The sequence below is a fragment of the Fusarium verticillioides genome, chromosome 11 (assembly GCF_000149555.1).
Source record: "Fusarium verticillioides 7600 chromosome 11, whole genome shotgun sequence".
Lineage (NCBI taxonomy): Eukaryota > Fungi > Ascomycota > Sordariomycetes > Hypocreales > Nectriaceae > Fusarium > Fusarium verticillioides.
Window position 1 is genome coordinate 337,907 of NC_031685.1, and position 26,996 is coordinate 364,902.

General features: G+C 49.5%; 12 protein-coding genes across 13 annotated transcripts; 3 read left to right on the forward strand and 9 right to left on the reverse strand.

Annotated features, from left to right (window-relative positions):
* Positions 1 to 19: 19 nt before the first annotated feature.
* FVEG_12949 (hypothetical protein) lies at positions 20 to 2,209 on the reverse strand. The gene is made up of 3 exons (XM_018902330.1): positions 1,450 to 2,209; positions 1,186 to 1,395; positions 20 to 1,134 (listed from the first exon to the last, which is right to left on the reverse strand). The coding sequence occupies exons 1-3, from the start codon at positions 1,935 to 1,937 to the stop codon at positions 69 to 71; spliced, it is 1,764 nt and encodes a 587-aa protein (XP_018761033.1). The 5' UTR covers positions 1,938 to 2,209; the 3' UTR covers positions 20 to 68.
* An 805-nt stretch (positions 2,210 to 3,014) lies between these two features.
* Positions 3,015 to 5,529, reverse strand: FVEG_12950 (hypothetical protein). Its single transcript, XM_018902331.1, has one exon. It carries the CDS (start codon positions 5,470 to 5,472, stop codon positions 3,253 to 3,255), a length of 2,220 nt encoding a protein of 739 aa, XP_018761034.1. The 5' UTR covers positions 5,473 to 5,529; the 3' UTR covers positions 3,015 to 3,252.
* A 1,936-nt stretch (positions 5,530 to 7,465) lies between these two features.
* Positions 7,466 to 8,948, forward strand: FVEG_12951 (hypothetical protein). The gene has a single exon (XM_018902332.1). It carries the CDS (start codon positions 7,512 to 7,514, stop codon positions 8,733 to 8,735), a length of 1,224 nt encoding a protein of 407 aa, XP_018761035.1. The 5' UTR covers positions 7,466 to 7,511; the 3' UTR covers positions 8,736 to 8,948.
* Positions 8,949 to 9,515: 567 nt separating this feature from the next.
* FVEG_12952 (alpha-N-arabinofuranosidase B) lies at positions 9,516 to 11,015 on the forward strand (the record flags this gene model as incomplete). Its single annotated transcript, XM_018902333.1, has 1 exon — positions 9,516 to 11,015. One exon carries the CDS (start codon positions 9,516 to 9,518, stop codon positions 11,013 to 11,015), a length of 1,500 nt encoding a protein of 499 aa, XP_018761036.1.
* A 62-nt stretch (positions 11,016 to 11,077) lies between these two features.
* On the reverse strand, positions 11,078 to 12,426 carry FVEG_12953 (hypothetical protein; the record flags this gene model as incomplete). Its single annotated transcript, XM_018902334.1, has 3 exons — positions 11,078 to 11,344; positions 11,392 to 11,933; positions 11,983 to 12,426. 3 exons carry the CDS (start codon positions 12,424 to 12,426, stop codon positions 11,173 to 11,175), a joined length of 1,158 nt encoding a protein of 385 aa, XP_018761037.1. The 3' UTR covers positions 11,078 to 11,172.
* A 594-nt stretch (positions 12,427 to 13,020) lies between these two features.
* Positions 13,021 to 14,364, reverse strand: FVEG_12954 (hypothetical protein; the record flags this gene model as incomplete). Its single annotated transcript, XM_018902335.1, has 2 exons — positions 13,021 to 14,097; positions 14,152 to 14,364. 2 exons carry the CDS (start codon positions 14,362 to 14,364, stop codon positions 13,021 to 13,023), a joined length of 1,290 nt encoding a protein of 429 aa, XP_018761038.1.
* A 619-nt stretch (positions 14,365 to 14,983) lies between these two features.
* On the reverse strand, positions 14,984 to 16,960 carry FVEG_12955 (hypothetical protein). The gene is made up of 4 exons (XM_018902336.1): positions 16,790 to 16,960; positions 16,689 to 16,736; positions 16,516 to 16,637; positions 14,984 to 16,457 (listed from the first exon to the last, which is right to left on the reverse strand). Exons 1-4 carry the CDS (start codon positions 16,910 to 16,912, stop codon positions 15,302 to 15,304), a joined length of 1,449 nt encoding a protein of 482 aa, XP_018761039.1. The 5' UTR covers positions 16,913 to 16,960; the 3' UTR covers positions 14,984 to 15,301.
* A 432-nt stretch (positions 16,961 to 17,392) lies between these two features.
* FVEG_12956 (hypothetical protein) lies at positions 17,393 to 19,486 on the reverse strand (the record flags this gene model as incomplete). The annotated part of the gene is made up of 1 exon (XM_018902337.1): positions 17,393 to 19,486. One exon carries the CDS (start codon positions 19,484 to 19,486, stop codon positions 17,393 to 17,395), a length of 2,094 nt encoding a protein of 697 aa, XP_018761040.1.
* A 362-nt stretch (positions 19,487 to 19,848) lies between these two features.
* On the reverse strand, positions 19,849 to 21,690 carry FVEG_12957 (alpha-amylase). 2 transcript variants are annotated; one of them, XM_018902338.1, is made up of 3 exons: positions 21,213 to 21,690; positions 21,055 to 21,164; positions 19,849 to 20,974 (listed from the first exon to the last, which is right to left on the reverse strand). In XM_018902338.1, the coding sequence occupies exons 1-3, from the start codon at positions 21,469 to 21,471 to the stop codon at positions 19,961 to 19,963; spliced, it is 1,383 nt and encodes a 460-aa protein (XP_018761041.1). In that variant the 5' UTR covers positions 21,472 to 21,690; the 3' UTR covers positions 19,849 to 19,960. The 2 variants fall into 2 exon arrangements, with proteins under 2 accessions (XP_018761041.1, XP_018761042.1); XM_018902339.1 differs by having other exon boundaries at positions 21,055 to 21,690.
* Positions 21,691 to 22,553: 863 nt separating this feature from the next.
* On the reverse strand, positions 22,554 to 24,574 carry FVEG_12958 (hypothetical protein). Its single transcript, XM_018902340.1, has 3 exons — positions 24,367 to 24,574; positions 24,200 to 24,316; positions 22,554 to 24,132 (listed from the first exon to the last, which is right to left on the reverse strand). Exons 1-3 carry the CDS (start codon positions 24,424 to 24,426, stop codon positions 22,762 to 22,764), a joined length of 1,548 nt encoding a protein of 515 aa, XP_018761043.1. The 5' UTR covers positions 24,427 to 24,574; the 3' UTR covers positions 22,554 to 22,761.
* A 161-nt stretch (positions 24,575 to 24,735) lies between these two features.
* On the forward strand, positions 24,736 to 25,916 carry FVEG_12959 (hypothetical protein). The gene has a single exon (XM_018902341.1). The coding sequence runs from the start codon at positions 24,845 to 24,847 to the stop codon at positions 25,850 to 25,852; it is 1,008 nt and encodes a 335-aa protein (XP_018761044.1). The 5' UTR covers positions 24,736 to 24,844; the 3' UTR covers positions 25,853 to 25,916.
* FVEG_12960 (hypothetical protein) lies at positions 25,835 to 26,911 on the reverse strand. Its single transcript, XM_018902342.1, has 3 exons — positions 26,602 to 26,911; positions 26,369 to 26,550; positions 25,835 to 26,318 (listed from the first exon to the last, which is right to left on the reverse strand). The coding sequence occupies exons 1-3, from the start codon at positions 26,883 to 26,885 to the stop codon at positions 25,939 to 25,941; spliced, it is 846 nt and encodes a 281-aa protein (XP_018761045.1). The 5' UTR covers positions 26,886 to 26,911; the 3' UTR covers positions 25,835 to 25,938.
* Positions 26,912 to 26,996: the final 85 nt, after the last annotated feature.

The following is a 26,996-nucleotide window of genomic DNA, read 5'->3' on the forward strand; positions in this document are numbered from 1 at the left end:
TTCACAACTGCAAACGTATGCATGGTGTCTTTAAACTAAATAATTAGGACATTCTAGTCTCTATAATATTAACATAAATGGTTATACACTCGCTTCCATAAAGGCCATTTTCTCTTGGCCTGTTCCTCCTCTTCATTCCAAACATGGAGATATCTTCTCCCCGTATTAATATCTATATCCTTATCCCTCACCACCTTTGTCCCCACCCAGATCTTATGAGTGAAATAGAACAAGCAAATGATAGGGATCGTCAAAATCTGCAGAAAGAAGTTCTTGAACCGTTCAGGCGTTGTGAGGGGGTCTTCACCCTCTGCTTGGATCGGCGATATGGCAACCCAGATCTGAAGGACCAAAACTGTTCCGTAAGCTGCGAGTGCAACCCAAGACCCCCAAACTCCAACCTGTGACTTGAAGGCAAGCTGGGAAACATTGTATCCTGATAGCGCCCATGCTTTTCGAAAGCGAATGTGGCAGACGCAGATGGAACTCCATGTGAAGAGGGTGCTTAGCCCACTAATGGCAAGGAGCCAGTTGAAGATCTCGTTATGGATCTTGGAGTTGGCGCTGAATGCTAGCAAGCCCAGTAAACCGCAGCAAATTATCGCAACGAGAGGTCGTCCAGTTCGATCAATGTACGCAAACATCTTGGGCGCAAGTGACTGCTCCGCCAACGCCGCCAACGTCCGTGAAGACGCATACACAGCTGTATTCCCAACACTAATCAGCGATATCAGAATAACAGCATTCATAATATCCGGCAAGACATCCGAGCCGCTCATCTCAATCGCTATCACGAACGGACTAGCCGCCGCATCAGAACCATACTTGGCCCCCAGCAATCTCGGCTCGTTATACGGCACCAGCAACCCGATGAGTAGAATCGAAAGAATGTAGAAGAGAGAAATTCGCCAAAAGACTTGCTTTACTGCTGCGGGGAGGGACTTTTTCGGGTTGCTCGTTTCGGCTGCTGCGAGACCGACCATTTCTGTCCCGGCGAAGGAGAAGGTTGCCGTTACTAAAACGCTTGCGAAGCCTCTGAAGCCGTTGTGAAAGGCGCCGGGGTTTTGCCACCGTGTGAAACCGATGTAGTCTCCTTCTGGGGAACCTGCGATGTTGATGATTATACCGAGAAGACTGATTTTGTTAGATGCGATTGTAGGGGAGGTGAGTTGGGGGGGTTGTTACATGAAGCCTACGATGGCTGTGACTTTGACGGCTGAGAAGACGAACTCAGCTTCGCCGTAGCCTTTCACCCCGAGAAGATTGATACCGAGGATGAGAATGAAGAAGAGAACGATGAAAATGCTCTTGCTGGCGTTGGGATTCCAGTAATTCGTCGTAAATGCTCCTGCAATAATCTCAAGTGGCAGCACAATGAGATACTGCAGCGTATAACTGTCCAAAGTCAGCCTCATCTCATCTCACGCTCACTTATTCACATTCACTCACTTCCAGCCCATCGCAAATCCCCAACTCGGATCCAAAAACCTTGTCGAATAATTCGCAAAAGACCCTCCCACCGGAAACGCAACACTCAACTCCCCCAGCGCCTGCATCGTAAAGAACTGCATAGCACCCATGATGATAAACGCCAGAAGCAGCGAAACAGGTCCCCCACGATACAGCGCAACACCCGACGCGACAAAAAGACCCGTTCCGATAGATCCGCCGAACGCAATCATCTGCAAGTGCCGGTTCTTTAATTCTCGCGCCAGCGCTGTGTTGGCAGAGTTGTAGTTTGCTTTGCTCATGTTGAACAGCCGCCCGTTGAAGGCGTAGCTGTTGTAGCTGCTCAGGCTGTCATGGCGCGATGGGGCGCGGGAGAAGCTTGTGATGAGACGATCCCATGCTGAAGAGTCGTTGGGTTCTGGTTCGGGGCTTCGTGATTTTGGTGAGGGCGGGAGGGCTTGCATCTCGAACTCGCGTTGGTATGCCATGTTCCAGATGAAGCTGAGAGAGATACAAGCAAGCAAGCAGAGCTCAAACTCGCTGATCTTGAAGATTTTCCCCAGGGGGGTGCACGTGCCGTGTCGCCACAGGGCGTGCTATTCTTGTGCCGGACTAGATCGGCACTCCAAGACAAGACCAGGGGGGGTAAGATATCGCGGGTCCAGCGAATCGCTGACGTTCCGCTCCGCACGATGCAGACGGTGTCTCCGTTTTGACGGGCCGTCACAGGTTCAGGGGAATTGAGCGGTTTTTGTTCTGGGGGAGAACAAAAAAAGACTCGTGGTGATAACGCGTTTGGGTGCCATGAGTCGTGTACGCAAGCCACCTAAAGTTTATTGCGTTGCATTTCTGGGTTTTGGCCCCTGGTTTATGTTACTAATGGATTTTAGCGGGTGTGGAAAGAATGCCGTGGCAGGGATTGGTCTTGGATGCTGGGGAGATAATGAGGATGTTAAAAGTTGGGATGATTTGGGATGCGACGCTGCGGACTTGTGAGCGACTTCCGGTCCGTGAATACACTATTTCTCACTGTGAAATGCTGCCATCGCTTAGACGTATTAAAACACCTATACAAACTTAGGCGTATCAAGGTATCGTGGAATGTCGAGTCTAGGATGTCTCGATTTGCAGCGCCAGAACCCCGGTAGCTGTCACCCAATTAGTTTCAGCCACTGCATAACCGGAAATTCATGACAGCACTTTATGCACCAGTAACTTCGCGTAGAACTTCCACGGTCTAACGTTGAGAAACCTAGGTTCTCTCTGCCGGAATAAGCTCTCAGCCACAAGTCTCAACTGCAAATAACACTTCTAGCAACCTTATCGAATTGGGAGTGGTTAATTAAACGCTAATAAGCGAAGGTGCCTGGGCCAAGACTCAACCGGCATCCTCGATCCTCATCGCGATTCCGCGGGTTCGCTTGCTTGATGAATCCCGTCTTATTTCCTTCTCGCCCCTGAATCTACCCGGGATGGGACAAGTCATCGATTTCTGAGTCGCTTTGCAGACACTGGCCAAATTGTATCGCATCTTATTGTAGATTTGGCCGGCGCAATCAGTTTTAGGTGTTGGATTTGGGATGACGTCGAGATCATCATGGTAACCGGAGCTTGAGCTCCTTTACATGACTATTAGCATCCTTCTAGAGCCTACCCACTGGGTTCTGTCGCCCGTAAGTGGCACAATGTTCTCCACCAGCTCACTAGACTCCAACTCCGACCACTTAAGGGGAATTGACGGTTGGGTGGACTTTTGTACGCCTGTAGTATTGTATCCTCCAGTGCCGTGCTAGGAACCGGCGTCTACTTCAACATATCCAAGAAAGCAATTAGTTGCTTCGTCGACACAACCCCCAGCACCTTCACCGTATCCTCCTCGGTGACAACCAAATAACTGACGCCCAGCTTTCCAAACATCTCCACAGCATACTCAAGTGGTGCTTTTGATGAGAGAGTGAGGGGACTCCTGTCAATCGCCTCCGCTAGAGTACCTTCAAGAACGCTTACCTCACAAGACACTTCAACACCATCGGTTTTCTCAATCATATGCAGAACTTGCTCCAGTTTATATTGCGAGATATAGCCGTGACATAGTCCCTTGTCGTTAACGAACACAAGTCCTGAGTCGCTTAAGCCGCTACTTTGAAGATGAGAGTGCTTGTGTCGGAGTACTGATGTGTGGACACGATAGTCCCGACCGACAGACACAATAGCGTTGTCCGTGGCATCTTCTGAAGGAAGAAGAGCGTCGACCGTTGCAGTGCCCTCATTATCTCTGAACGCCCTGATCTTGGCGATTGCACCCTCAGCCTCCAAGAAGGGATGTCCTTGGAGATGTTGAGCAAGATCATAAATACCATCGGCACTAATTGCATCAGCCACCCACTTCGCCGTCAGAATGGCGATCATGGAAGGCGGAATGAAGTTGACCTCCCCTGTAAGCTCAAACATGATGACAGCTAGACTTACAGTCATTCTGCTAACTCCCGCCAAGAAGGCTGCTGACCCGACCATGGCGAAGATCCCTGGCGAGATGTTGGGGATGAGTTGCCCGATCATTCGACCAAAGAGCGCCCCAGCATCCATCGCGGGGATGATGATTCCAGATGGGACCTTGCAGCCGAATGTAATGGTTGTTAAAAATAGCTTGACGAATGTCCCGGAAATCAGCCAAGCGTAGTACGTGCCCTTGCCAGTTGTTTGGGCCTCTTGCTGGCAAATCCAGTCCTCCTCAGCATGATTGCAGTCAACAAGAACTCGCTGCATGACAATATCCCCGGTTTCCCTGATCAACATATTTGGAAACTGTAAAACCGCTGTGATCAATGTCACAAGGGCCAACTCGAAGACAGGGCTGTTCTTAATGAGCGTAATCTTTCGGAATGACTTTGACCAGAGGAAGTTGGCTCTGCAGAATACTCCACCGAAGATGCCACCGCAGACACCGAGAATGATGAAGACGAGGTAGTGAAGAGCATCATAATTGACGCCGTAGTTCGTCTCAAACAAAACAAGCTTGCCAGTTCCCGTAGGGTTGAGTTCCTTGAGAACTGCCGCCGCCACCACTGAACAAAGACAGCTCCTCCAGAGTACCCTTCGAGGAAAATAAGTGCTAATCTCCTCATAGCTGAAGAGAACACCTCCAATCGGAGCTCCAAAAGCAACGGATAAACCCGCTGAACAGGCAATGCTGAGCATCTCTCTCAGTTTTCGTTGATTACTCGCATATTTGGGAATGCAGATGGTGACAAGATATCCAACACAAGCTGAGATGTGTACAAAGGGCCCCTCTTTTCCCAAACACATGCCTGTCGCGACTGCGAAGATTGATCCGATGGCCTTGACGATGAGAACTTTGAGATCGAAAAGGTGAGGGATGCAGAAGCCGGATAATACAGTCTTTATCTCGGGGATGCCGCTTCCTGCTGCCATGTACATGACCTTTCCGCCGGGACTTGCAGACGACTCTTTTTTCTCCGGAGGAACGGCAGTGAGATTCATCTTCGTAGTAGCCGTGACGCTTCCAGCGATGATACCAAATGCCAAAGCAAGGCTGACGTAGATGGCGTATGCATACACGTAGCTTTCTGTCCATGGCTTCCAGTTCTGGCAGTTTATCTCTGATGCGCAGCATGCTCGGCGACTTGAAAATATGTTATTGGTACAGTAGCCATCTTTGAGATCTGCTAGAACCTCAACACTGACATCTACGAATGCCGCGATTGAAGCAGTGAGAAGACCGATGAGGAAAGCTGCGATCCATCCCTGAGAAGCGTCCCATAGCTTGATGATGCGGTAGCGTATGCCGCGTCGCGAATAGAGATTTGAGTTGTCGCGTCGAAGGCTATCTTGTACGAGGCCTTGAAGCCAGTCGATGGTATGATAGTCATTATATGGTAGACTGTCCTGCTGTGAGGCAGTGTTTATCAATGGAGTGTCCTTGATGTGGCGTTTGTGAGATGGTATCAAGGGAGTAGTCTCCGTCATTTCACCTGATTCTATAAGCGTCGAGTCGGAAGCCATGTTTAGCGGGATAACGAGGATGGTAAGACTTAGGTCGCCAACAGCATTGTAATTCTGGAGCTGTCATTGTATATAAGAATTCGGGACACAGCATCCTCGGAGATCTGAAAGAGAAAGTTGAGATCTCTATCATTTCTGTAGATCTACCGGAAAAGGAAGACGCAGAGCTCGAACCTGTGACGTCAATGCAATGCATCTCCGGGCCAAACACCAGCCCTCCAGGGTCTTGTGATAAGGTTGCAGTACCGACTGACCTATCGCCTCTGTGCCAGACATAGAGACCGGTGTTTCATTGGCGAAATCCACAGCCGAAAGATGTCTAAACCGGCGGCCAGATAATCCTCCCAGGCGGCATAAGCGAGAGCTCATGCTAACTGTATTATCTACACAGATTCAATTTTTGATGTGATTGTCATAGCTGGTTTGATGTATGTACATATGCCGAATCCGCATGATGGGAGTCTAGAACATTGAGCAGAGATAAGCAGTCACACCAAAACCGCCACTATCTCCAATTCTCACATGCAACAAAGATAAGAACCCCAAGCATGGCTCATGTTCTCGTCTTGAACGGATGTTCAATAATCGACTGGAAAGAAAACTCAAAGGGCCATATGTCAAAACTTGGGCTCCGCGGAGATATATGTAAGCATTTATCCTGTGCGACGCTCAGTACTGGAATTTCGCTGATCGACGTCCTCGTGAGCTGAGAGATTGCCATGATCACCCCGCATAACATAGCACATGGCCTGCCCACGGACATGGCGGTAGATAATCACTAGCGCGATAAACCCAAGAAATCCCCAATGCTTATCCTTCGTCATGCCCTGCATAAAATAATCCTGGACCTTTGGCCGAGTTACGGTTCTAAATGATCTTGTGATGGCTTAATTTCACGCAGACATTATATCTCCGTCCGCCCTGCATTGACCATCAATTCATGCAATAAGTTTGATGATAGATTGCATACAGGGTCAACTCTTCAGTATTTCTATGGAAATCATCTGTATCGGCAGGCTTGAGTTTAACCTCATGGCTCGCAAGCACTTGCGTAGTTATCTGGTTATCTGAGCATAACCAGCTTAAGCGAGTCTCAACTATGGATAGATTAAGGGATTAAATCTCATAAAATCAGGCAACCCATCAGGATAAGCATTCATCCGTGTAGATACGTAAATACTGAAGCTTCTTTGTTCTTAGTACGCGAAACTCGCAACTTATACGAGATTCTGTTGCTACATCTGCCACCTGATGAAGACTGCATGCAAGCCAAGAAAACAGGAAACATAATGCAGAGGTAGTTAAGCCCAACAGATAGTAATAGAAAAGGGGAGATATAGCCCGAGATGACGATTTGTGATGAGATCAGATCCACATCAGGCAAAACATATATAGCCGTGATAGTCATTCTGGGAGGTGGCGTGTCATGGAGAGACTCAGGAGCAAGTGGCACCTAGAAGATGATGCGCCTCTGGATGTCAACATAGAGTGACAAGCGAAGGAAGATAGCTGTAGAGAGGAATGTTCTTATGTTGAATGCCAACTACTAGAAGCCAATCCCATCTCCTCTTTTTGCTGCCTTTTCTATATTCTCACGCTTGTAATCACCAGTTTACTGAAACATTTCCGATCTCAATGGCCTGATTCTTTCATACTACAGAGCCGTATCTTAGAACCGAATTTCGTTCCAATTATACGTCAAAGGTGCGTTATGGGCACTGAAGCCAATACAACTCATTCATGTTCCGGCAGCACAACATCAATAAATAAATATCAGAAACTTCCAGCAGTATCTGGATGATTTTTTAGTTATTTTATTGGCGCTAGTGAGAAGCAATTTCGCGAAGTTTCTAGAAATCTGACATCCTGCCAATCAACCTCGCGCATCTCAGCCTCCAAGGATATTCATCCCAAGGCAGAAGTCCATCCTTAGATCGAAGAAAAACTCATAAGAACCGTCGACAAGACCATTAAAACCTGTATTCCAGATCAAGTCGCCGCTTTCAATCACTCCAAGCACCATCAAACCAATTTTGACAATGTCTTCCCTTCCCTTTAGCGCTCCGCCCTGGCCCGTCCCCGCGTCAGCAAATCTTACCCCATCCACTATTTCCGTTCCTGAGAGTGAGATTGAGCGGCTCAAGACACTTCTCAAGCTATCGCCCATTCCGAATGCGAATATTTGGAACTCACGTGAGGATGGCGCTTTTGGTCTTCCCAGAGATACTTTGACGGAGTTGGTTGAGTATTGGGCGAATGGTTATGATTGGAAGAAATGGGAGGCTACTCTCAATTCCATCCCGCAGTTCGACATCACTGTTACCGATGACGATTCGAAAGATTACAAGATCAGTTTCTTGGCTTTGTTCTCTAAGGACCCTGATGCGGTCCCCATCTTGTTCCTTCATAGCTGGCCAGGTTCTGTTGTTGAATACCTCCCCATCCTTCAGAAACTCAAATCTGAGTACGATTCTGAGTCTCTTCCCTATCACATCATCGTTCCTCACCATATCGGCTTCGGTTTCTCTGATGCACCGCCTCTCGATAAGCCATTCACCCATATCGACAATGCCCGTCTTATGTCCAAGATGATGCATTCCCTGGGCTTTGACAAGACGGGCTACATGACCCAGGGAGGCGATCTCGGCGGCTGGACCGCACCTGTCATTGCAAATATTGATCCCGCATGCAAGCTCGTTCATATGAGTATGCTCAACATCTCGCCACCACCCGGCGAGAACGTCGAAGAGGGCATCAAGGCTGGCAATTATACCCCCGATGAAATGGCAGCGTTCGGCAGAATGGCAGACTTTCAAAAGAAAGAAACAGCTTTCATCCAACTCGACGGCACAAAGCCAGCTACAGCAGGCTACATCTTCGGTAGCAACCCTATCGCCCTCCTCGCCTGGATCGGCGATAAAATGCACCGCTGGTCGGACGAAACACCCTCCAAAGACCTCATCCTAACAAACATAGCGCTCTACTGGTTCACGGGCTGTTACCCTACCTCTATCTATCTTCACCTCACAGTTCTCGAAGACCATGAGCTCATGATGAATGCCTGGAAGAGTCTCAAGGTACCGCTTGGGCACTCGGCGTTTAAGAAGGAACTTGTTACGGCGCCGGAGAGATGGATTCGGGAGACGGAGCAGGTGAAGTGGTATAGAATGCATGACAAGGGTGGACACTTTGCTGCGCTTGAGGAGCCGGATGCTCTTTGGAGGGACGTGGAGGATTTCATTGGGGCGTTTTGGGAAAAGTGAAGCGATTCCAGTCATGATGCTGCGCTTCTGATGGGAACAGGTTGCGACAAATGCCGAGGAAAGGTTAGGTCAATTTTGGGTAGGTTTAGTATTCCGTCAGACTAGTTATTTCACATCTTACGATCAGGTCATATGCCATCCGCGGTCTTGAGGCAATAGACAAATACTGGTATACGAGGATGCACCATCCCTAGTCCCCATAGCACTCCCAGCCCATCAGGTTAGGTCACGACGATCTTAATACCGCCCACATCACGACTCGGCCCTAAATGCATCCCCCACAGTCTCCCACCATTGGCTCTCTTACCAAACATCCCTCCGTTCGCGCCCTCTAATTTGTCCGCATCAAATTCGGCACTTGCGTGCCGGTTTATGGTTACATCAAGGCCCGAGCCACGCGATGCCCCCTGGGGTAAATACCCCAGATGACGATGGCGCCGATCTGCATACCCCGCAGATTTGGAGAAGCGGGCGAATAAGGCTTGGCACACCAATTCCCTGAACGGATTTGTCCAACGGAGGAATTTGTGAATAGTTGCTCCCTTTGAAGAGTGTGTGCGGAATAGGAAGGTGTTTAACGCTTCGTCTGATGTTGTTGCGATGGGGTCCGGGGAAGGCATCGGAGGGTTGTCGGACGAGAGACCTCAGTATGGACATGTCTATATAAAGAGCTCTTATTCTGTGCCGTAATATCCATTTCTTATAGCTCAGCAGCTCTTCTTTAACCCTCTCTCAAAGACACCTGGCTCTGGTTCTGCCCATCTTCTCAGTCACTTCACAATGCTTCTCCAAAGCGTCTTCGCTCTTGGTCTCGCCACCACCGCCCGTCTTGTCTCAGCAGGACCATGCGACATCTACAAGTCCGGCGGAACGCCCTGTATCGCCGCTCATAGTACTACCCGCGCCCTCTTTGACAGCTACACCGGCGGTCTCTACCAGATCAAGCGTGCCTCAGACGGTGCCCTCACCGACATCAAGCCTGTCTCCGCAGGCGGTGTCGCAGCCTCCTCTGCCCAAGACTCCTTCTGCAGCGGTACTACCTGTCTCATCACTATCATCTATGATCAGTCTGGTCGAAGCAACCATTTGACCCAGGCTCCTCCTGGTGGTTTTAATGGCCCTGATGTGAATGGCTATGATAACCTTGCCGCTGCTGATGGTGCACCTGTTACGCTGAACGGCAAGAAGGCCTACGGAGTGTTCATCTCCCCTGGCACCGGCTATCGTAACAATCAAGTTGACGGTTCCGCCACTGGCGATGAACCCGAGGGCATGTATGCTGTTCTCGACGGAACGCATTACAACGGTGCTTGCTGCTTCGACTACGGCAATGCGGAGACCAACAGCAAAGACACTGGTAACGGACACATGGAAGCTATCTACTTCGGCGACAGCACCGTCTGGGGCTCTGGTTCCGGCAGCGGCCCGTGGATCATGGCTGATCTCGAAAACGGCCTCTTCTCTGGCCAGGGCGCCAAGCAAAACACTGCCAACCCAAGCATATCCAACCGTTTCACCAGCGCTGTCGTCAAGGGCAAGCCCGGCACGTGGGCCATTCGTGGTGGAAATGCCGCCTCGGGTTCACTATCGACCTTCTACAGCGGTGCGCGCCCTGATGGTGGCTACAACCCCATGAGCAAAGAGGGAGCAATCATTCTCGGCATTGGCGGTGATAACAGCAATGGAGCTCAGGGAACTTTCTACGAAGGAGTCATGACTAGCGGATACCCTTCTGATGCAACTGAGAACTCCGTGCAGGCCAACATCGTCGCGGCCAAATACGCCACCACATCTCTGACAAGCGGAACAGCCCTCAGCGTCGGATCATCCGTCACCCTCAAAGTCACCACCTCCGGCTACACAGACCGCGTCCTCGCACACAGCTCCTCCAACGTCAACACCCAAGTGATCTCCAGCTCCAGCTCCAGCGCCCTCAAGAAGTCAGCGAGCTGGACCGTCCGTACAGGCCTCGCCAACAGCGGCTGTGTGTCTTTCGAGTCTAACGATACTCCGGGTAGTTACATTCGACACTCTGGCTTCCAGCTGTACGTTAACAAGAGCGACGGGAGCAAGATCTTTAATGAGGATGCTACGTTCTGCCCCCAGAAGGGTATGAGCGGATCGGGAAGTTCGTTCCGATCATGGAGCTATCCGACTAGGTACATTCGACACTACAACAACGTTGGGTATGCTGCTTCGAATGGTGGTGTTCATGACTTTGATGCTGCCAACAGCTTTGTCAATGATGTTAGCTTTGTTGTTGCCACTGGCTTTGCTTGATGGAATTTCAGATTATGACGGTTTGGAAGCAGAAATACAGAGCGATTAGTTGAAAAATACGAGGAGGTAAATATATTCAATCATTATCAATTGATCCTTCATTCTACCCAGAAATACAAAGCATGGTCTCATGGGTAATGAATACAACCCTTGGTCTTTACTTTGACTCCTCAAGTTCCTTCTTCTCACTATCTCCCAAAAGGCCCAGCGCTTCACGACGCGTAGGCGCCGATGCGTCAAAATACGGCTTCTCAGCCAAAGACGTGACTCGCGTACCATGTCGCGGCTCTCTTCCACTATAGTCCCAGCTTGCATTATGAATGGTGATACTAAATCCCGTTAGCACTTTATATGTCTGTGAAATCTGTGAGCTTACCGGTTGTCCCAAAGGGCGGATGTTCTTGGCGTCCACTTGAATCGGACTTGGATGTCAACATTTTGCTCATAAACATCATAAAGATAATTAAGAATGACATCACTCTCAGCTCGATCAAGACCAACAATCCTATCCGTCATCGCGCGGTTCACCCAGAGCGCTTTCCAGCCCGTGGCAGGATGAACACGAACAATGGGATGAATGCGCTCAATGTACTTTGGACCTTGCTCGGGGTGATCGCGGTCAAGGTAGGGATGAGCAGAGCGGTAAACAGCCTCCCGACCATCAATGATCTTGCGGAACTCTGGGGAGAGCTTCTCATATGCAGCGTAGCCAGATGCCCAGAGGGTATCTCCACCAACAGATGGGATAGTGTCGTTGTGGAGATGTGTGATACCTGCTGGTTGCTTCTCATGGACGAGATCTGTGTGCCAGCGTGATGCACCACCAGGTTGGCGGAAACTGGCTGGGCGCTCTTGAGCCATGAGGTCGGGCCACAGGACGCTTACACCTGGGACGCCAGGGACATGAGGGACTTGAGGCTGTAACTGCGTCAGCAAATGTCCCGACGGAGATTAGTGTATGACTTACGTGAATTTCAACCTCACCGTACCACTCCCCAAGCTCCTTCTGCTCCTGCGGCGAAAGATCCTGATCTCTGAAAAACACAACACTTCTCTCCGCAATAAGCAGCGCAAGTTCATCTCGCTGCTGATTAGTAAGATCCTTCAGCTGCAGACCTTCAATCTCAGTTCCGATGTAAGCAGTCAGATCAGTGACCTTTGTCGCAGCGGACAAAAGGCTCTTCTTTGACTTGTCAGCTCGAGCACCAGCGTCGATGTGATCGCGGGGCTTGTCTCTAATCTTGTAGACATCGTCGAGATATAGAGGGCGTGAGGGACGGTACGGATAGCCTTTAGAGAGATCTATGCCTGACTTTTCGAGACGCTGCTTGGCTGCATCGGGGATCTTGAGGGTGTCTTTGATGGGTTCGGCGACATCTTTGATGCTGGGGTCGATTGGGGCTGGGACCATTTTGAATAATTGGATTGGTATTTTATATAATGCTTTAACTATGAAACTGTCAATTGATTTTCTGGAATTGTAGCAGCATAAGGCATCATGATATATCCCCTCACTACTGTTACAATGACCCCGACTTGGCCAGTCACGCCATGATGGCAGACAATGACCAAGACTTACTGCGACAACCCTCATTGGTCAACGTTCGACATGCGATATGCAAACTGATTGCAACATAAATATTTATCCAATATATTCCATGAGATATTGCGCAATCGAATGATCTTGGCTCTAATCGGAAATAACAACGCCTCGTTTGCGAGTTGATGGTGTCGTGTAATTGAGGATTTGTAAGACTCGGACGAGATATCGACCCCTCACTTCGTTATGCTGCTGACGAATAACGAGCAGAGTCGCCGTTTGTCCGCTGTTTATAGCCAAAACGAGATTGATGAATTCGTAGTTGCTCCTTGTTGGTAGAACTAGTCTCTGGACTTTGGTTCCGATCAAGTGACTGAGCTGCAGTTCATAGTGCGACATACAGACAGAAAACTAAGGTCCAGTGGTAAGACAAATGAGGATTTAGATTAGACATATAATCGGATCCTACAACTTCGCCCGAGGAACAGCAGCAAGCTCTTGACTCTCACTACTCCTCCACACAGCCGCAGCCTTAGGCTTACTATCCTTCCACTGCCACTTCGCCTGACTCTGCCTGTCCTCCACAAGCAACTTATGCACGAACTCTCCAAAGATCGGCAACATCTTAAACCCATGTCCACTATCACCACTCAACACCGCCAAAGTTGCATTAGTACCAGGAACATAGTCAATAATAAAATCCGAATCATCCGTGTCAGCGAACCAGCACAGATGCTGATCAATCAGAGGTCTGTCTGCCAATTGAGGGAAGACTTCTTTGAGAAGAAGACGGATGTGCGTTTCGTCCTCGAGAGGCATGAATTGCGAATCTGCTAGTGAGGGGAAGGGGATCGAGAGACCGTCTTTGGAGAATGCGTAGTTTGTGAATGCACCGCCCATGTGGCAGAATTTGAGTTTCTTGGTTTTCAGGTCGGGTTCGAAGAAGAAGGCGAGGTCGCGGACGTTGGTGACGGGAATGCCCTTGAGTTCGGCGGCTTCTTTGTCTGTGAGTTGGATATGTGCGACACCCCATGCTCGACCGGTCATTTGCTTTCCAATGCGTGGAAGGATGTTGGCGGCGTCGGCGCCTAGAGCGACGATGGTCTTGTCTGCCGAGTGGATGGTGCCGCCACGTGTCCTGGCACCTATACACTTCGTGCCCTCTCGACTTGAAGCGTACAGCAATGATTCAACTTCGCCATCTTTGTTTCCAAGATGGAACTTGACACCGAGCTTGACGCACTGCTCGTACACGGCTCTCAAGGCATTAGCAGAGTGGCCGTAACCAGCGAGCTTGTTGTGATATCCAGTGAAGCCGGTGAGTGGACCGCTGAACTTGGGGACGAGCTTCTTGATCTCCTGGCTGCTGTTCACGCGAATAGTTTGGCCGTTGAACGCGGGGTTCTTCTGGAGTGATTGGAAGTAACTCTCCACTGCGCCCTTTGTGTTCTGTGCGGCCTTGCCGGATGTGACGTTGAGAAAGCCGGTCTGGTGATAATGAGGAGAATAGAGAGGATCAGATTGCCATTTTCGAATCGCGTCCTATGTCATCGTTGAGTCAGAAATTCTCATCCATGTGTCAAGGCTGCAGCTTACGAGAGCTAATTGAGTGTAAAAGTCATCGGCATACTCGGCGCGGATGACCTTGTTCAGATCATAGGCAGCGGAGAAGCGACTCGGCACATCAACATCTTTCTCGAGGATTGTGATGTTCTTGTATCCCTTTTGCGCGAGTTCAAAAGCCGTGGCTAAACCGAAACAGCCGCCACCGAGAATGAGGATCGATTGATTTGTGTTTTCTGTCGACATTTTGCAAGCTTATGAAGGCTTGCCGGCGGGGGCGAGGCGGGTTACTATTCCGGTGAATGGTCAGCGACTACAAACCCCAAACTCGAAGATAAAAGCAATTAAGACTATATAATAGAGTAAAAAGACAAAGAGGAGATGAAAGACGGGTAGGACTGTGTTTAAAAGCATCCAAGCCATCAGTTGTTCTGGAAGACATGCATCGGGTGGTCATCCGATATCGCCAAAGAAACATCACGGCATCATCTGGTTGGATAAGATAACGAATTTTGGAGACGGACTCCTCACGAGGACCACAGAACTCGTTAGCGTAGCCGCCGCAAAGATACACAGGCCGCCACCAGAAGATAACTCAACCTCCACTTTCTTCCCCGCTTCATCGGTGTCTACCCCGGATTATGGGCATCATGTGGTTGGGCTTGACACGGCATTGAGATACTACACCGGTAGGGGGAGTGCTGCAACAATTGGGCTTGGTAGTGGCCTCAAAGATATGTTGTGACAGGTGGGAAACTGGTTCATGCGAGAGTCTGGTCGAGAGAGCTGAGGCGTTATCTTTTGCTAATTGCTACACGTTGACCGTTCAATTCACCGCATGCAATGTAGGCTAGAAATAGAGAGACCTTACGCACTCGGAAATTCTTGTAACCTACGGTTCGTCTTCTGCGGTTTCGCTGCCGAGAGCCGGCCAGGAGCCAATGTTTGAACCCGTACTCAGCATCACGGAAGCCATCCCGAGCAGTCGCCGCTCAGCCCCACCGGAGCATGATGCCTTTATACCTCAATCGTACCATACTAATCGCCAGCGTCCGAACTTTGTTCTAATTATCTACACGATGACTTGAAACCTCAAGTGTAATCTTTCGATAAATGTACAAACCGAGATCCTCATCTCGGACCTCGCCGATGGAACTGCTTGGTCCCAGGCAGCGAGCCCAACTCATGCTGTAACAATGCCATACCTCAGCAACCCCAACGAAGCACCAAGCAAAATCGCCAATGGCGGTGCGACACCAAAATACCGTCCTCCAACAAAAGCCGTTGCAGTGACAACAACCCACCAAGGATCATCAGCAAGACTCTTTCCAGACTGGAAGCCCTGGTCTATATATCCAACCTGCCAAATCCTATAGACAGCCGTGTAGATCAACCCAACAGCGCCAGCATTAATCCCTCGCACAGCCGACTTGACCCAGCGACGACTCCTCAGAACTCCCCATACACCCATCGTTCCATGGACGAGAACCATTCCTGGGACAAAGATACCGAGGTAGGCGATCAGCGCTCCTGCGATAGCAGGGTATCCATTGTTCGCAGCTGTAAGACCACCGAGGAACACAGCGAAGTTGAAGTTTGGCCCTGGGAAAGCTTGGGCTATAGCTAGACCGATGAGGAAGTCTCGCGGTGTAACCCAACCCTCAGCGACGATGTACTCGCGAAGCAGTGGGATAACCACGGGGCCGCCTCCGAAGATGATGGTACCAGCGAGATACAAGTTCGCAAAGAGCTTGTAGAGGAGGGGTGCGGCGGTCAGTGTAGCTCGTAGGGCGATGACGATGATGAAGCTGACGAGGAACACTGCGATGATTGCGCTGCCGGATTTCCACGAGAAGTTGAGGCGATATTCCTGGGGCACGACTCTTGGCTCCTCATCTCTCTGCTCGGTTGGTACCTCCTCGCGAAGAGCAATAGTTGAACCATTCGCGTTGTCCGTTCCGGTCTCAGCTCCTTGGATGTTCTCATTTTCGGAGGGTCTCCCTCTTCTCACGCGAAGAACAGCGTTCCTCACAGCTCGAACCGGGCGATGCAGCCAACGGTAGTCGTAAATAACGATGCAACATCCACCCACAACAATGAGTGCAGGGAAGTACCAAAGAGCATTATACAACATTCCAGCAGCCGCAGTGATCGACAGGACAAGTCTCGTCGGCTGATCCGTGATTGCCTTGTCCGAGAGTTCAACCGCTGCTAAGGCGATGATCCCAACGGTTGCAGCGTTCAAGCCCGATAGAAGGGCGTACACCGCGCGAGGGAGAGTGTCGCCGATGTTGGAGACGCCAATTGAGAGGCCAAACATACCAAAGCAACCAGGCAAGCTGTTCTGAGTGGTTAAATTCTGCATCATGTATCTGGCATTGGGATCGTGGGTTTCACCTCCAGATAAGAAAGGCAAAGATAGCCTCGAGGACTCCGCCGTGGATGAGATTGATGCAGTACAGCATCTTGGTGCTTCCAGGACCCGAAAGGGCCTGCGCGACGCTGAAAAGCTCTTGGTACTGCATGCGTTCGTTAATCTTTGTTCAGTTTGCGGTGCGACGCGCGCGTACAATTTGCTCATCAATCCAGGCCAATTTGTTCACAAACTTATCATGAAACTTTGCTCGTTAGTAAAGAAGCATGTAAAATCGCGAGGGTGAGTGGTTCTAACGATCTTGAAGTGGACGGGGGGTCCGCCGAATGAGGTGAAGCCGAGATGCCAATTGACCTCGAGCGTCTGGAACCCGCGATCTGCGGCTCTGCGCACCGCGTTTTCCCAGCCGCCGACAACCATCTTGATCAATTTGAGGTATCGCCAGAAGGCCAATTAATGTGTTTGAGGATGCAAGGAGATAAGTGACTCACGTAATGGCGATTTAAGCTTCATTTTAACTCCTGGCGGTCACGTCATTGGATCTAAACCTCTTTAGACACTTGGCCGCGATTGACCAATTATCGTGCGGGTGTGCCAGATACCTGTTCTCTCACCGTGATAATAATTGACCTTGTATTCTTTCGCCAATGCTGATGAACGAATATTTTATTGCTACTGTTCGCTTTCTTGGCGATGGTTGACCAATGGTGAGAGACCAATTGCGCACGTGGATTGATCCTGAAGGGCTTGTCTCGATGCACCAAGTTTACCGTCTATTTCCATGCATTATCATGAGCAAGACAACTAATAAAAATAGGATTGAACATTCGCTGCGATTCATCAAAGCAGTATCACTAATAAGACTTCCCTTTAAAGCCTCCAAATTCATTTATCATCTTTTCATACCAACCGAAACCTCTCTACCGGCACCCCCCTCTCCTTCAACCTATGCTCTGACATTCGTGGATCGTAAATTCTCTCGTTCTCCATGTATTTCTCATATTCATACTTGTGTACCCAAAAAGGAACGGATGCCCCACCTATCTTAGCTGCAAACTCCCTATACCCAATGGGCAATGGAACCCCTTCAAGCCGAGGATCTGAGAAACGTAGAGGCTCGCCCTCTCTCCAAAACGCAAGACTCTGTGTGTCGACAAACCACAATTTCTCCCAGCCGCGGAAGTCATCCCCCAGTAAGGCTTGACCGTCAGAAAACCCCGGGTGATAGCATGGTCCAACGACCTTGTAGAAACCATCTTCAGGCTGAGGACGGAGAACCAAGTTGCTGGACAGACCAAGAAGAGTTACTATTATGTCTCCGTCGCAGCTGCTTGGAGGGACGCACGCGAGGGTCCCACGGCGCGTCCTTGTGCAAGCGGTTGCCGTATCATTGTTATGACCATATGGAATGTTGTTATAATTGTCGGCGATGGCGCTGCCGGTAATCCACTGACGTATCATCCGCCGTCCAATTTCCAGAGATATTGTGCTCCAAGCGGGAGGACCTTGAGTTCTTACTGTACTGTGATCCCAGAGCTTACCAAACGTCATCAGGTTTATCAACTCGTCGAGGCATTCATCGTCTTGGTGAAAATCCTCATTACCTGTGAGATCTCGAAACACCTTGAGAACATTGGCGATATAATGCTCTACTGCTTCAAACTTTGCTCTCGGGGGCATATCCATTACGCTGTTGCAGATCCCATCACAAGAAACACCCGCGACCTCCAATACTCCAGGCTTTATATATCTCGCTGATGCGGCGGATCTTGCACCTGCGTTGCTGAAGAGCTGCATGAGGCACAGCGGCTTCTGTAAGTCCACCACCCAGCTGGGAGATGTCGTCGAGTTACAGAGCTCCAGGAACTGGAGATTTCGTCTCTGCTTCAGGTAAGTGATAGAAGCTGAAGCCATGATTTGCCTGGCAGACTTTGTGTAGTCTACACGGATCGATTGGGCAGTTTCAGGCTCGAGAAACCCTCGAAGCGCATAGAGTCTATCCCGAATATCAGAGCATTCATAAAACCTCGTCAAAAATAACAGAGAAACCCAGTCGTTTTGGTCCCTGCCCAGTTGCTGACTTATCCTACAACTCGAAGCGTTGCCACAAAAAACCTTCATATTTGCGGTGTGCCTGGCCAGATCAACAAAGCACGGCTGTGATACCGACCCTTTGTTAAAACATATGAGCATGGTAGCTTCAATAAATCTGGTCCACAGTATCTCATCGTTGCCCATCCTCACAACCGATGTCTCTTGATTTGCCAAGGCTATTTCTTGATATGTCCAAAGCCGCCGGAACCAGTTCACGTCCAGCAGCTGCTCGAACGCAAGCCACTGATCCTGGGCAAGCGGAAGAGGCTCACTGTAATCGATCTCCTGCCAGCTTGCGTCATTTGTTGGGGCAAAGATTCCTTCATACGAGGTAAAGTCTATGGCTGGACACGAGAGTTGGCTTCTCACCCAACGCAGAGTCTCCATGGCTGTAGAGCTCCAAAGCGCTGCAGGACCTAGCCATACAACGACTCTTCGGGCAGATTGATACACATCTGCCATGCGCTGAACCTGAGCAGAGCGCTCTGTGACGTCCTTTTGATTGATGCAGATAGAGTCGCACCACAATAGCCGCTTACGGTCGGGGTATCGTAGTGCACGCAAAGCGGAGGCCAGATTAGGTCCAATATCAAGATACCCAGAGTGAAGAATACCAAAAGCTGAAAGGATAAACTTCCGGTAGCTGGAGTCGCTCGGCTCTGGCGCTGGATGTGCCTGTTCTTTAGGTTTTCGCCATTTTGTCTTGAGTTTGACGGATTGAGGATGAGACTGGTCGCCCCAGCAATATGATAGCGCTTCGTAATCCGGGATATCACCGTCTTCGGGCGACAGTTTCCTCTGCACGAGGGTCCCAGTGAGGGGATCTTGTGGCGAACCGGGGTGCACGACCAGAAGCCGCAGCTCCAAGGGCAGTAATGGAGGATATTGGAATGATGGCATTTTTGTCGAGAGCTGATAGAGTGGGAGAAGATTAAGAATGGATATTTATGACCCACAATGGGATAAATCTCATAAAAGGACGTGGCAGTCAGCCGCAGCGGCTATATGCACAGCGTTGCATGGATTGTAATATGAGGATGTTAGGCGCCCGAAATTTTGGGTGGCTGACACAACGTTTCATTCTTTGCATGGCCCAGGCCAATCAAGATGAAATCAAGCACTGCAATTCATTTTGTGGGCTGCCAGAGGCACCCTTAAGAAGCATAGGATATCAAAACAATTACAATCACAGCCGCCATGTAACCAACATTTGGCGCATCGCGTCTTGGCGCTGACATGGTGTGCACACCAACAACCCAAAGCAGGAACAGAAAAAAGTTGAATTGAAACTGAGCTCAGTATATATGGACATCATGAAGCAGAGTCGAGGAAAAGGCCGCATCCAATACGAAGCCAACCCCATTTTTATGCCATCTAGCTAGACGCAACCAAGACTTCAGGCTCGCCGTTAGTGTAGCTAACACAAACCTGACCATTGCCATCAGAGGTAACAGTTCCACTTCCAAAGACTCTGTCCCAAGTCTTGTTGTTCTTTCCAGTGTTAAAGCAGTATTGCCCCGAGTACCCCTGTCCGCGGTTCAAAGTAAGAACAATGAGATCGCCATCAGCACGACTCCAAGCATACGCGCTGTCCTGCGAGTAGAGATGCTTGTGATCATTTCCACCAAGACCACCGACCGCCGAGCGAGCCTTGGAGAGGCGTGAAATGTGTTGATACAGATCCGCGTCGGTGCTGAAGCTGCTTCGCCAGAGATCCTCACGGTTGGCGGGATCATTGCCGCCAGCGTAACCTTGCTCTGTTCCGTAGTAGACGATGGGAATACCTCGGGCTAGGATGACGTATGCGAGGGCGTTCTTGAGGAGAGCTTTGTCGTTCTTTTGGCTCAACCAGCGAGGGTTATCGTGGTTGTCGATGAATGTTCCGAGGATAGTGGGATCGGGGAATTTGTTGCTAATCTCATCGTGCATAGCGACAACATCTGAAGGATCGCCTTTTTGCTGGTAGAACCGGTTCATGGGGTAATACATAGCATAGTTCAAGAGACCAGGCATGACCTGTGCATAACCAGCTAGGTAATCAGGCCCTCCATCCCAAACCTCACCGATGGCGTAAACACCAGCAGCGTCTTGAAAACCAGGCCAGAACGGCTTTTCGACATGTTTGACTGTATCGATGCGGATACCGTCGAAGCTGTACTCGGAGACAAGCCACTTGATCCAGTCGTAGAGGACTTTCTTGACGGTGTCGCTGCCGGTGTTGAGGTCGGGAAGACCGGCGATTTCGCACTGCTCGATGCTGGTCTGGTTGCTGTAGTCGATATCGCAGGGGGTGTGGTATGAGCTTTGTTCGTTGAGGGGGGAGGGTTTGTGGTCTGAGATGCCTTTGCCCATGTGGTTTGCGACGACGTCGCACATGACGTACATGTTCTGGAACAGTCAGCACGGGATCACCAAGAAAGACCAAGGCGATCACAGAAGAACAGCATGAGGAGAGGAACTTTGCTTACCTTGTCATGAGCAGATTTGACAAGACTCTTCAAATCATCTGCAGTACCATACTTGGAGTTGACCGCATACAGATCCTTAGCCCAGTATCCATGGTATCCCCCATCAGTATCTATCACCCTGTCAGTCACATTTTTTCACTCAATTTCGCACCACCTACTGTCAACAACAGGAGTAATCCAAATAGCATCAAATCCCATGCCCTTGATATAATCAAGCTTTGACTCTAAGCCCTTAAAAGTTCCACCACAGTAATTCCCGAGGTTTCCGCATGCACTGCCGCCATTATCATCAGCACTCCGCGCAACACGATCAGTAAGTGCGAAGTAAATATTTCGCGACTTCCAAGCGTTTGCATCTGCTGCGCGTGCAAGCGGACTAATGCTAGCGACGATGGTCGCAAGAAGAGAGAACTTCATATTGAACTGAGGCGAAGAATGAAGATGAGAGTGCTGATGAATCTTAAGACGCGCTGGGACAAAGCCCTTTTATCGTAAAATTGAAAGTGTTCAAGACAAGACGAATAGTATGTTTCGGATGAAAAGGATTTAATTACAGTGTTAGAGCATTGTTCAGGTATAGCACCAAGGACCAAAGGATTCGTTAACAGTGGGTTAACAGGCGACCCAAAGCCGCAAAAACCTCCGGAGCTGACTTCTCGCGTGTGATTGGGTGCGTCTGCGGGGTCATGTCATTAAACATTATAGTGCACGAGCGTTTGAAGTTGAGACGGTAGCGCCAATGATGATCATCGTGGCAGGGATACACCAGATGACCTCTTAAACTTGGTATCGGCCCGAAACTCGATCTCCTTGGTGTCACGTTAACAGGCGGAGTTTCCGCGTGTTCCCTGCGCGTATCATGCACCACGTTTGTCGTCTACATGGGTATTTCGTCATTTGTTAATGTTTCAAATGGCTCACCTCCCTATTCCATCACGGAGCTTTTTCAGCGTCGCACGGGCTAGCACCATTTAAGTAAAACTTCCTGTTGTTCGTTTGGAACAACATCTTGATAGCCTTCAGCACTTTTACCGTTTTAGCATTATATCCCGTTTATTCGGGCCGCCCCCGCAAGTGTGAGTGTCTAGCATACATCCTCGGCTGTCAACCCCGGATTTCTGCATGTGTAGTATCCCTCGTTGAGCCTATGATTTCGTTGACTAATAATGCCCTACCGGCAGTTTTCGGTCCTACTCTCTTGATCTCACTAAGCCAAGAATGTTTCTCCGTGGTGGAAATAATCTCGACTTCTTCTTTCGTATCTTGCCCTATTAGCATGTTGGGCATTGCGGGTGGACATTTCACCTGGTGATTGCTTCATCACCGCCGCTGAAGAGCCGAGACTTGGATGAACTGATATCAGATGTTGATTTTAGTCATTGCATGAGGATCGTGAAAACTTTGCTTTGGAGGTGCTGGGTCCATTTATGGTGTTTATGCTGTCGATCGCCGTACTCGATTACCGAGGTTACCTCTCAAACCCAACAGTACGGCCGTGCGACGTAGCAATGCAGCTCATGCTTGCTCTAAGCGAGCTTATTCACTCCTTTTGTAAAGCATGAAGAGCGGTGTATTCTGACCGACTGACATTAAGATTCAGTCTATGATCGGATTTGAGGCCATCCGTGACTATCCGCTGGCCCGATGAAGATGTGAAGGCGCATTTATAAGTTCGGTGTTATTCACATCATTACTGCATTGACGACATCAGAACAGTACGAGGTCTTTTCCTGTTTGCTTGGCGAACAAGTCCCATCTCATATCACCTCCATTCTTCCAATAATCCCTCATGAACTCGAGGACATTTTCGCAGCTACCTAATCCCCGTGCAATCATGCTCTCCATCGTCTCTACAACAATGGTACGTTCGGCATGAGCCGTTGAGTCGCAGCCTGCTGCAAAAAGTGGCCACAAGAGCTGAGCGTGAACCGGGGACTGTTTGTGAATATTCTGTAATGAGTTGATGATAGATTTCACTGCTGTTTGAACTTTGAGATTGTCCTTGGGTAGTTCGTCAACTCGTCTGTAGAGACATAGTAGCGTTGCATCAGTGAACAGTCTGTGGCTGGTTTCTAGTTCTGTCCGGAGCACCGTGTCTGTTACTGTTGAAGCGGTCTTCTTCCGAAGCTCGATTAATTGAAGTTCAAGTTCGTGAGAAATTGCACTGCGTGCTAGGCCATTTCCATGCAATTGGCCACTTGCATCGATATCCAAGCAACGCGGCTCAGATAGCTCGCACACCCTATTGAGAGCAGTCACCAGCTCACGAGAAAAGCCAGAGGTGAGATCAATGCGACCCAAGTCAGGCATACATGTCAAAAGGTATTCCCAGTCAATGAACCCTTTCGTCTGCCGTGAAGGTAGGGGCAGGCCTGACAGTCTATTCATCAAAAGCATGTGAACGAGCCACTTGAGACTCATCCACCATAAAGGGTCCAGACTATACTTCGTTTTGTCGCGCTGAACAATGTGAAGAGCCCCGTTGAGATGCTTCCGAAAGGTCGTAGTATCCCCCGCGCAAACACATGTTGTGGCCAGCATCAACGTTGTCGGCAGTATAGTCACCCCAAGGTCGCCGAATCCCGGTGAAGTAATTGCTTCTCGTAGGCTTCCCAGACACTCTACAGTCGCCGATATTGCTGCACTCTTCGACTCTGGGTTTCGCACCATTCTGAAGAGTTGGCTGCTGCTGGCGGCGATCATTGCCCCCATTATACAGGGGCTGAGATCAGCGGCTGGTAGAATCAAGCTTAGAGCCATGTCCGGTTGTAGTGGCCAGTATACTGTTGCTGTATGGGCTACAAAGTGCTGGAAGTAGATACGCCGAGGATCAGACCGGAGTGGAGGGCTGGATGGAAGGCAGAGGGAGATACTGAGCCTTGGTGGGCTCGCTGCAGGAAAGGAAAACAGGAATTCAGAAGAGTCGTTTAGTATTGATTGTGAAAGAAAGTCGCTCTCAAACGTGTCGGATGTGTTGGTATAAGAAATGAGTTGGTTGGGGGTAACAACTGAGCTTGGTGCCAGAGACACTTGTCGTTCACTAGCTATCTCGCCGGTTGAAGATGGCCATGTCGTGATCTGTGGGGGTATTATTGAGTGAGTCTGTATTCAATTGAATCATTTCAGTTGAAGGTAAATGAAATACCTGGGTATTATTCGCTGGCTTCCGTTTCACCACTCTGAAGTTCTTGACGCTTAACTCATATGAGCATAGGTGAGGGTATTTGTAGCATCGTGAACAGGAGGGCCTCTTCTCATCGCACTTGTTCAATGTCAATACGAGCGAAATATGAGAGCAGATAGTGAGAATACCTTTGCCTTCTTCCTCTTGCACTCAGTGCATCCTGCACGTCGTCTCTGAGACGGCTCCATAGGCTCTCAGTTGCGTCATACACTCAGTGTGTGAGATGGTTAGACACAAGCAATGAGAATAGTGTTTGGGATTTAATTCAGAGCTACTTCCAGGGTTATAGAGTGAGATTCTGAATGGCCTCTCATCATCGCGATGAGAATTGATGTGACACAAAATGAGAGAAGTGAATATGAATGGACCCCGCATATCGACAGTTAGACAGGGTTGAAAACTCGGCAGACGCTCGGTGGCCAATCACAGCCCATCTTAGCCCCCTTGCCCGGACGCGAGCAATCTTTTGGCGCCGGCATCAAACACGCGACTAAAACCATCCAAAGCATGACGGATCGTGTCAATTGACAACAGTCACCAATACAAACTCCATTATGCTTCGTAACCCCATAAATACAAGTCTAACGCCATGTTAAGCACGTCAAAATGCCAACCAACCCAGAGATCTTCGCCATCGGCCAAGAAGCCCTCAGACAATGGAGTCTCAACAAACTCTACGTCTACCGCACACCCCTCATCCCATCCAGAACCATCAATAAAAAGTACGGTTCAAAACTCTGGTTCAAACTCGATCACCGTCAGTTCACTGGCTCTTACCACTTCCGCGGTGCCATAGCAAGAATGAAGGACAACCCTTCGAAAAAGCCATTCGTCACAGCGTCGACGGGGAATCATGCCATGGGTGCTGCACTTGCGGCGCATGCACTCGGGACAAAAGTCACTATTGTCATGCCAATGGTAGTTGAGAAACATCTGCTTGATAAGGTGATACAGTACGGTCCTGAGATTGTGCGATACGGGCATGATCTCAATGAAGCGAGAGCGTATGCAAAAGACCTCGCTGAGCAGTTAGGCCATATATACTTCTCACCCTGTGATGATTTGATGCTCCTCGCAGGTCTAGGCACCGTCTGCGTCGAAGTCCTCCAGCAATTCGAAGCCTACGGGAAGGATATCCACAATATCTTCGCGCCCATGAGTGACATTGCACTCATAAGTGCCATAGGCTGCTTCGTCACAGACGCAAAAAGACAAGCTGGCGATTTACGGCCCAAAGTCAAAGTCTGGGGCGTCACAGCACTAAACTCGATGACACTCGCTGCTTCACTATCCGCTGGATTTCCCATCGAGACGGAGACTTCACCTACGATTGCTGCGTGCGAAGAAGATAATGACGTTGTACGGGATGGGATTGACTTTCGGATGGCGAGGGCTACGGTTAATCATGTCGTTGCCTGTACGGAGGCGGAGATTCTGGTGGCGTTGAGACAGCTTCATTTGAAGGAGAGGCAGTACGTTGACGGGTTTTCGGCATTGGCGCTCGCTGGGTTTCATAAAGTTGCTGATAGGGTCAAACATCAAATTAGTACTGTTATCTTGTGTAGTGGGAACTACGATAGGGATAGGATGGCGAAGCTGGTTTATGGGACGTGATATTTTCCGGTTATGCATAGAGACAAGCCTGGACTTCATATCGTCAAATTGATTTCTTCTGTTCATTCTGCTTGTACCATTTCGACTTATATATCAACGCTCTTTGCCAGTTCCTCCCACTCACGGCAAATCTCCAACGTTTCTTCACACTTGGTCTTCACTCTCGACCAACTATCCGACCCCAAAGGTACCCTTAAAGGTACCTTTTTACCCTCTGCAAAGCCTGTGCCCTTGACGAGTTCAATCATCCTAGCAACAGCCTTCTCAGGATCTCCCGGCGAATTCTTCGTCAAAGTCGCCTCAGCCTGTCGAACCGCTTCATTGAACTGGGCATACTCTGGAACACGAGCTTCAACGTGCTGGATCTTGTTGAAAACTGGAGTGCGGCAGTATCCTGGTTCGACGATGAGGACCTTTAGACCTGGAGCGAAGATGGCGAGTTCTTTTGATAGACACTCGACGGCGCCTGAGGGTATCAGTAAGTGAAATTTGGACGGAGGGTTCGGCTTAATTTACCTTCTAGAGCGAACTTGCTGACGCAGTATCCTGATGCACTGGGGTCAGCGTGCCAGCCAGCTTGGGATCCGACGAATAGCAAAGTTCCAGACCCCTTCTTCCTCAAGTATGGTAGGACCGCGCGTGCGATGTTCATAGGTCCGTGAAAATTCACCTTGAACGACTTTTCCACATCTTCTTGACTATGGCATCATCAGCTACATGCATCATAGATCACAATCCATGTTACTAACGTCAGCTCTTCCACTGCCCCACTGAGGATGTACCCCGCGTTATTAACGACGACATCGATTCTATCGTAGATACTCCAAGCTTCGTCGATCTTGGACTTGATGATCTCAGGAGATGATGAAACGTCAAGATCTAGGATAGCTGCACCCGTTTCTTTGAGGTGTGAGAGCTTTGTATCGGCGTCGCGACCAGTGGCTATGACGTTATCCCCTGCAGATCGAAGCTGATGAACGAGGGCTTCGCCAAACCCGCTGGAGCAGCCGGTGATGAACCAAGTTAGGCCCATGATTAAAGAAGTATGTATCTTTGGTTCTCAAAGGACTGCAGAGCAGTCTGATGATAGAAAGCGTGAAGATCATGTTTTATACTTGCGGTGAGAGTCGGGTTCGGGATCCTC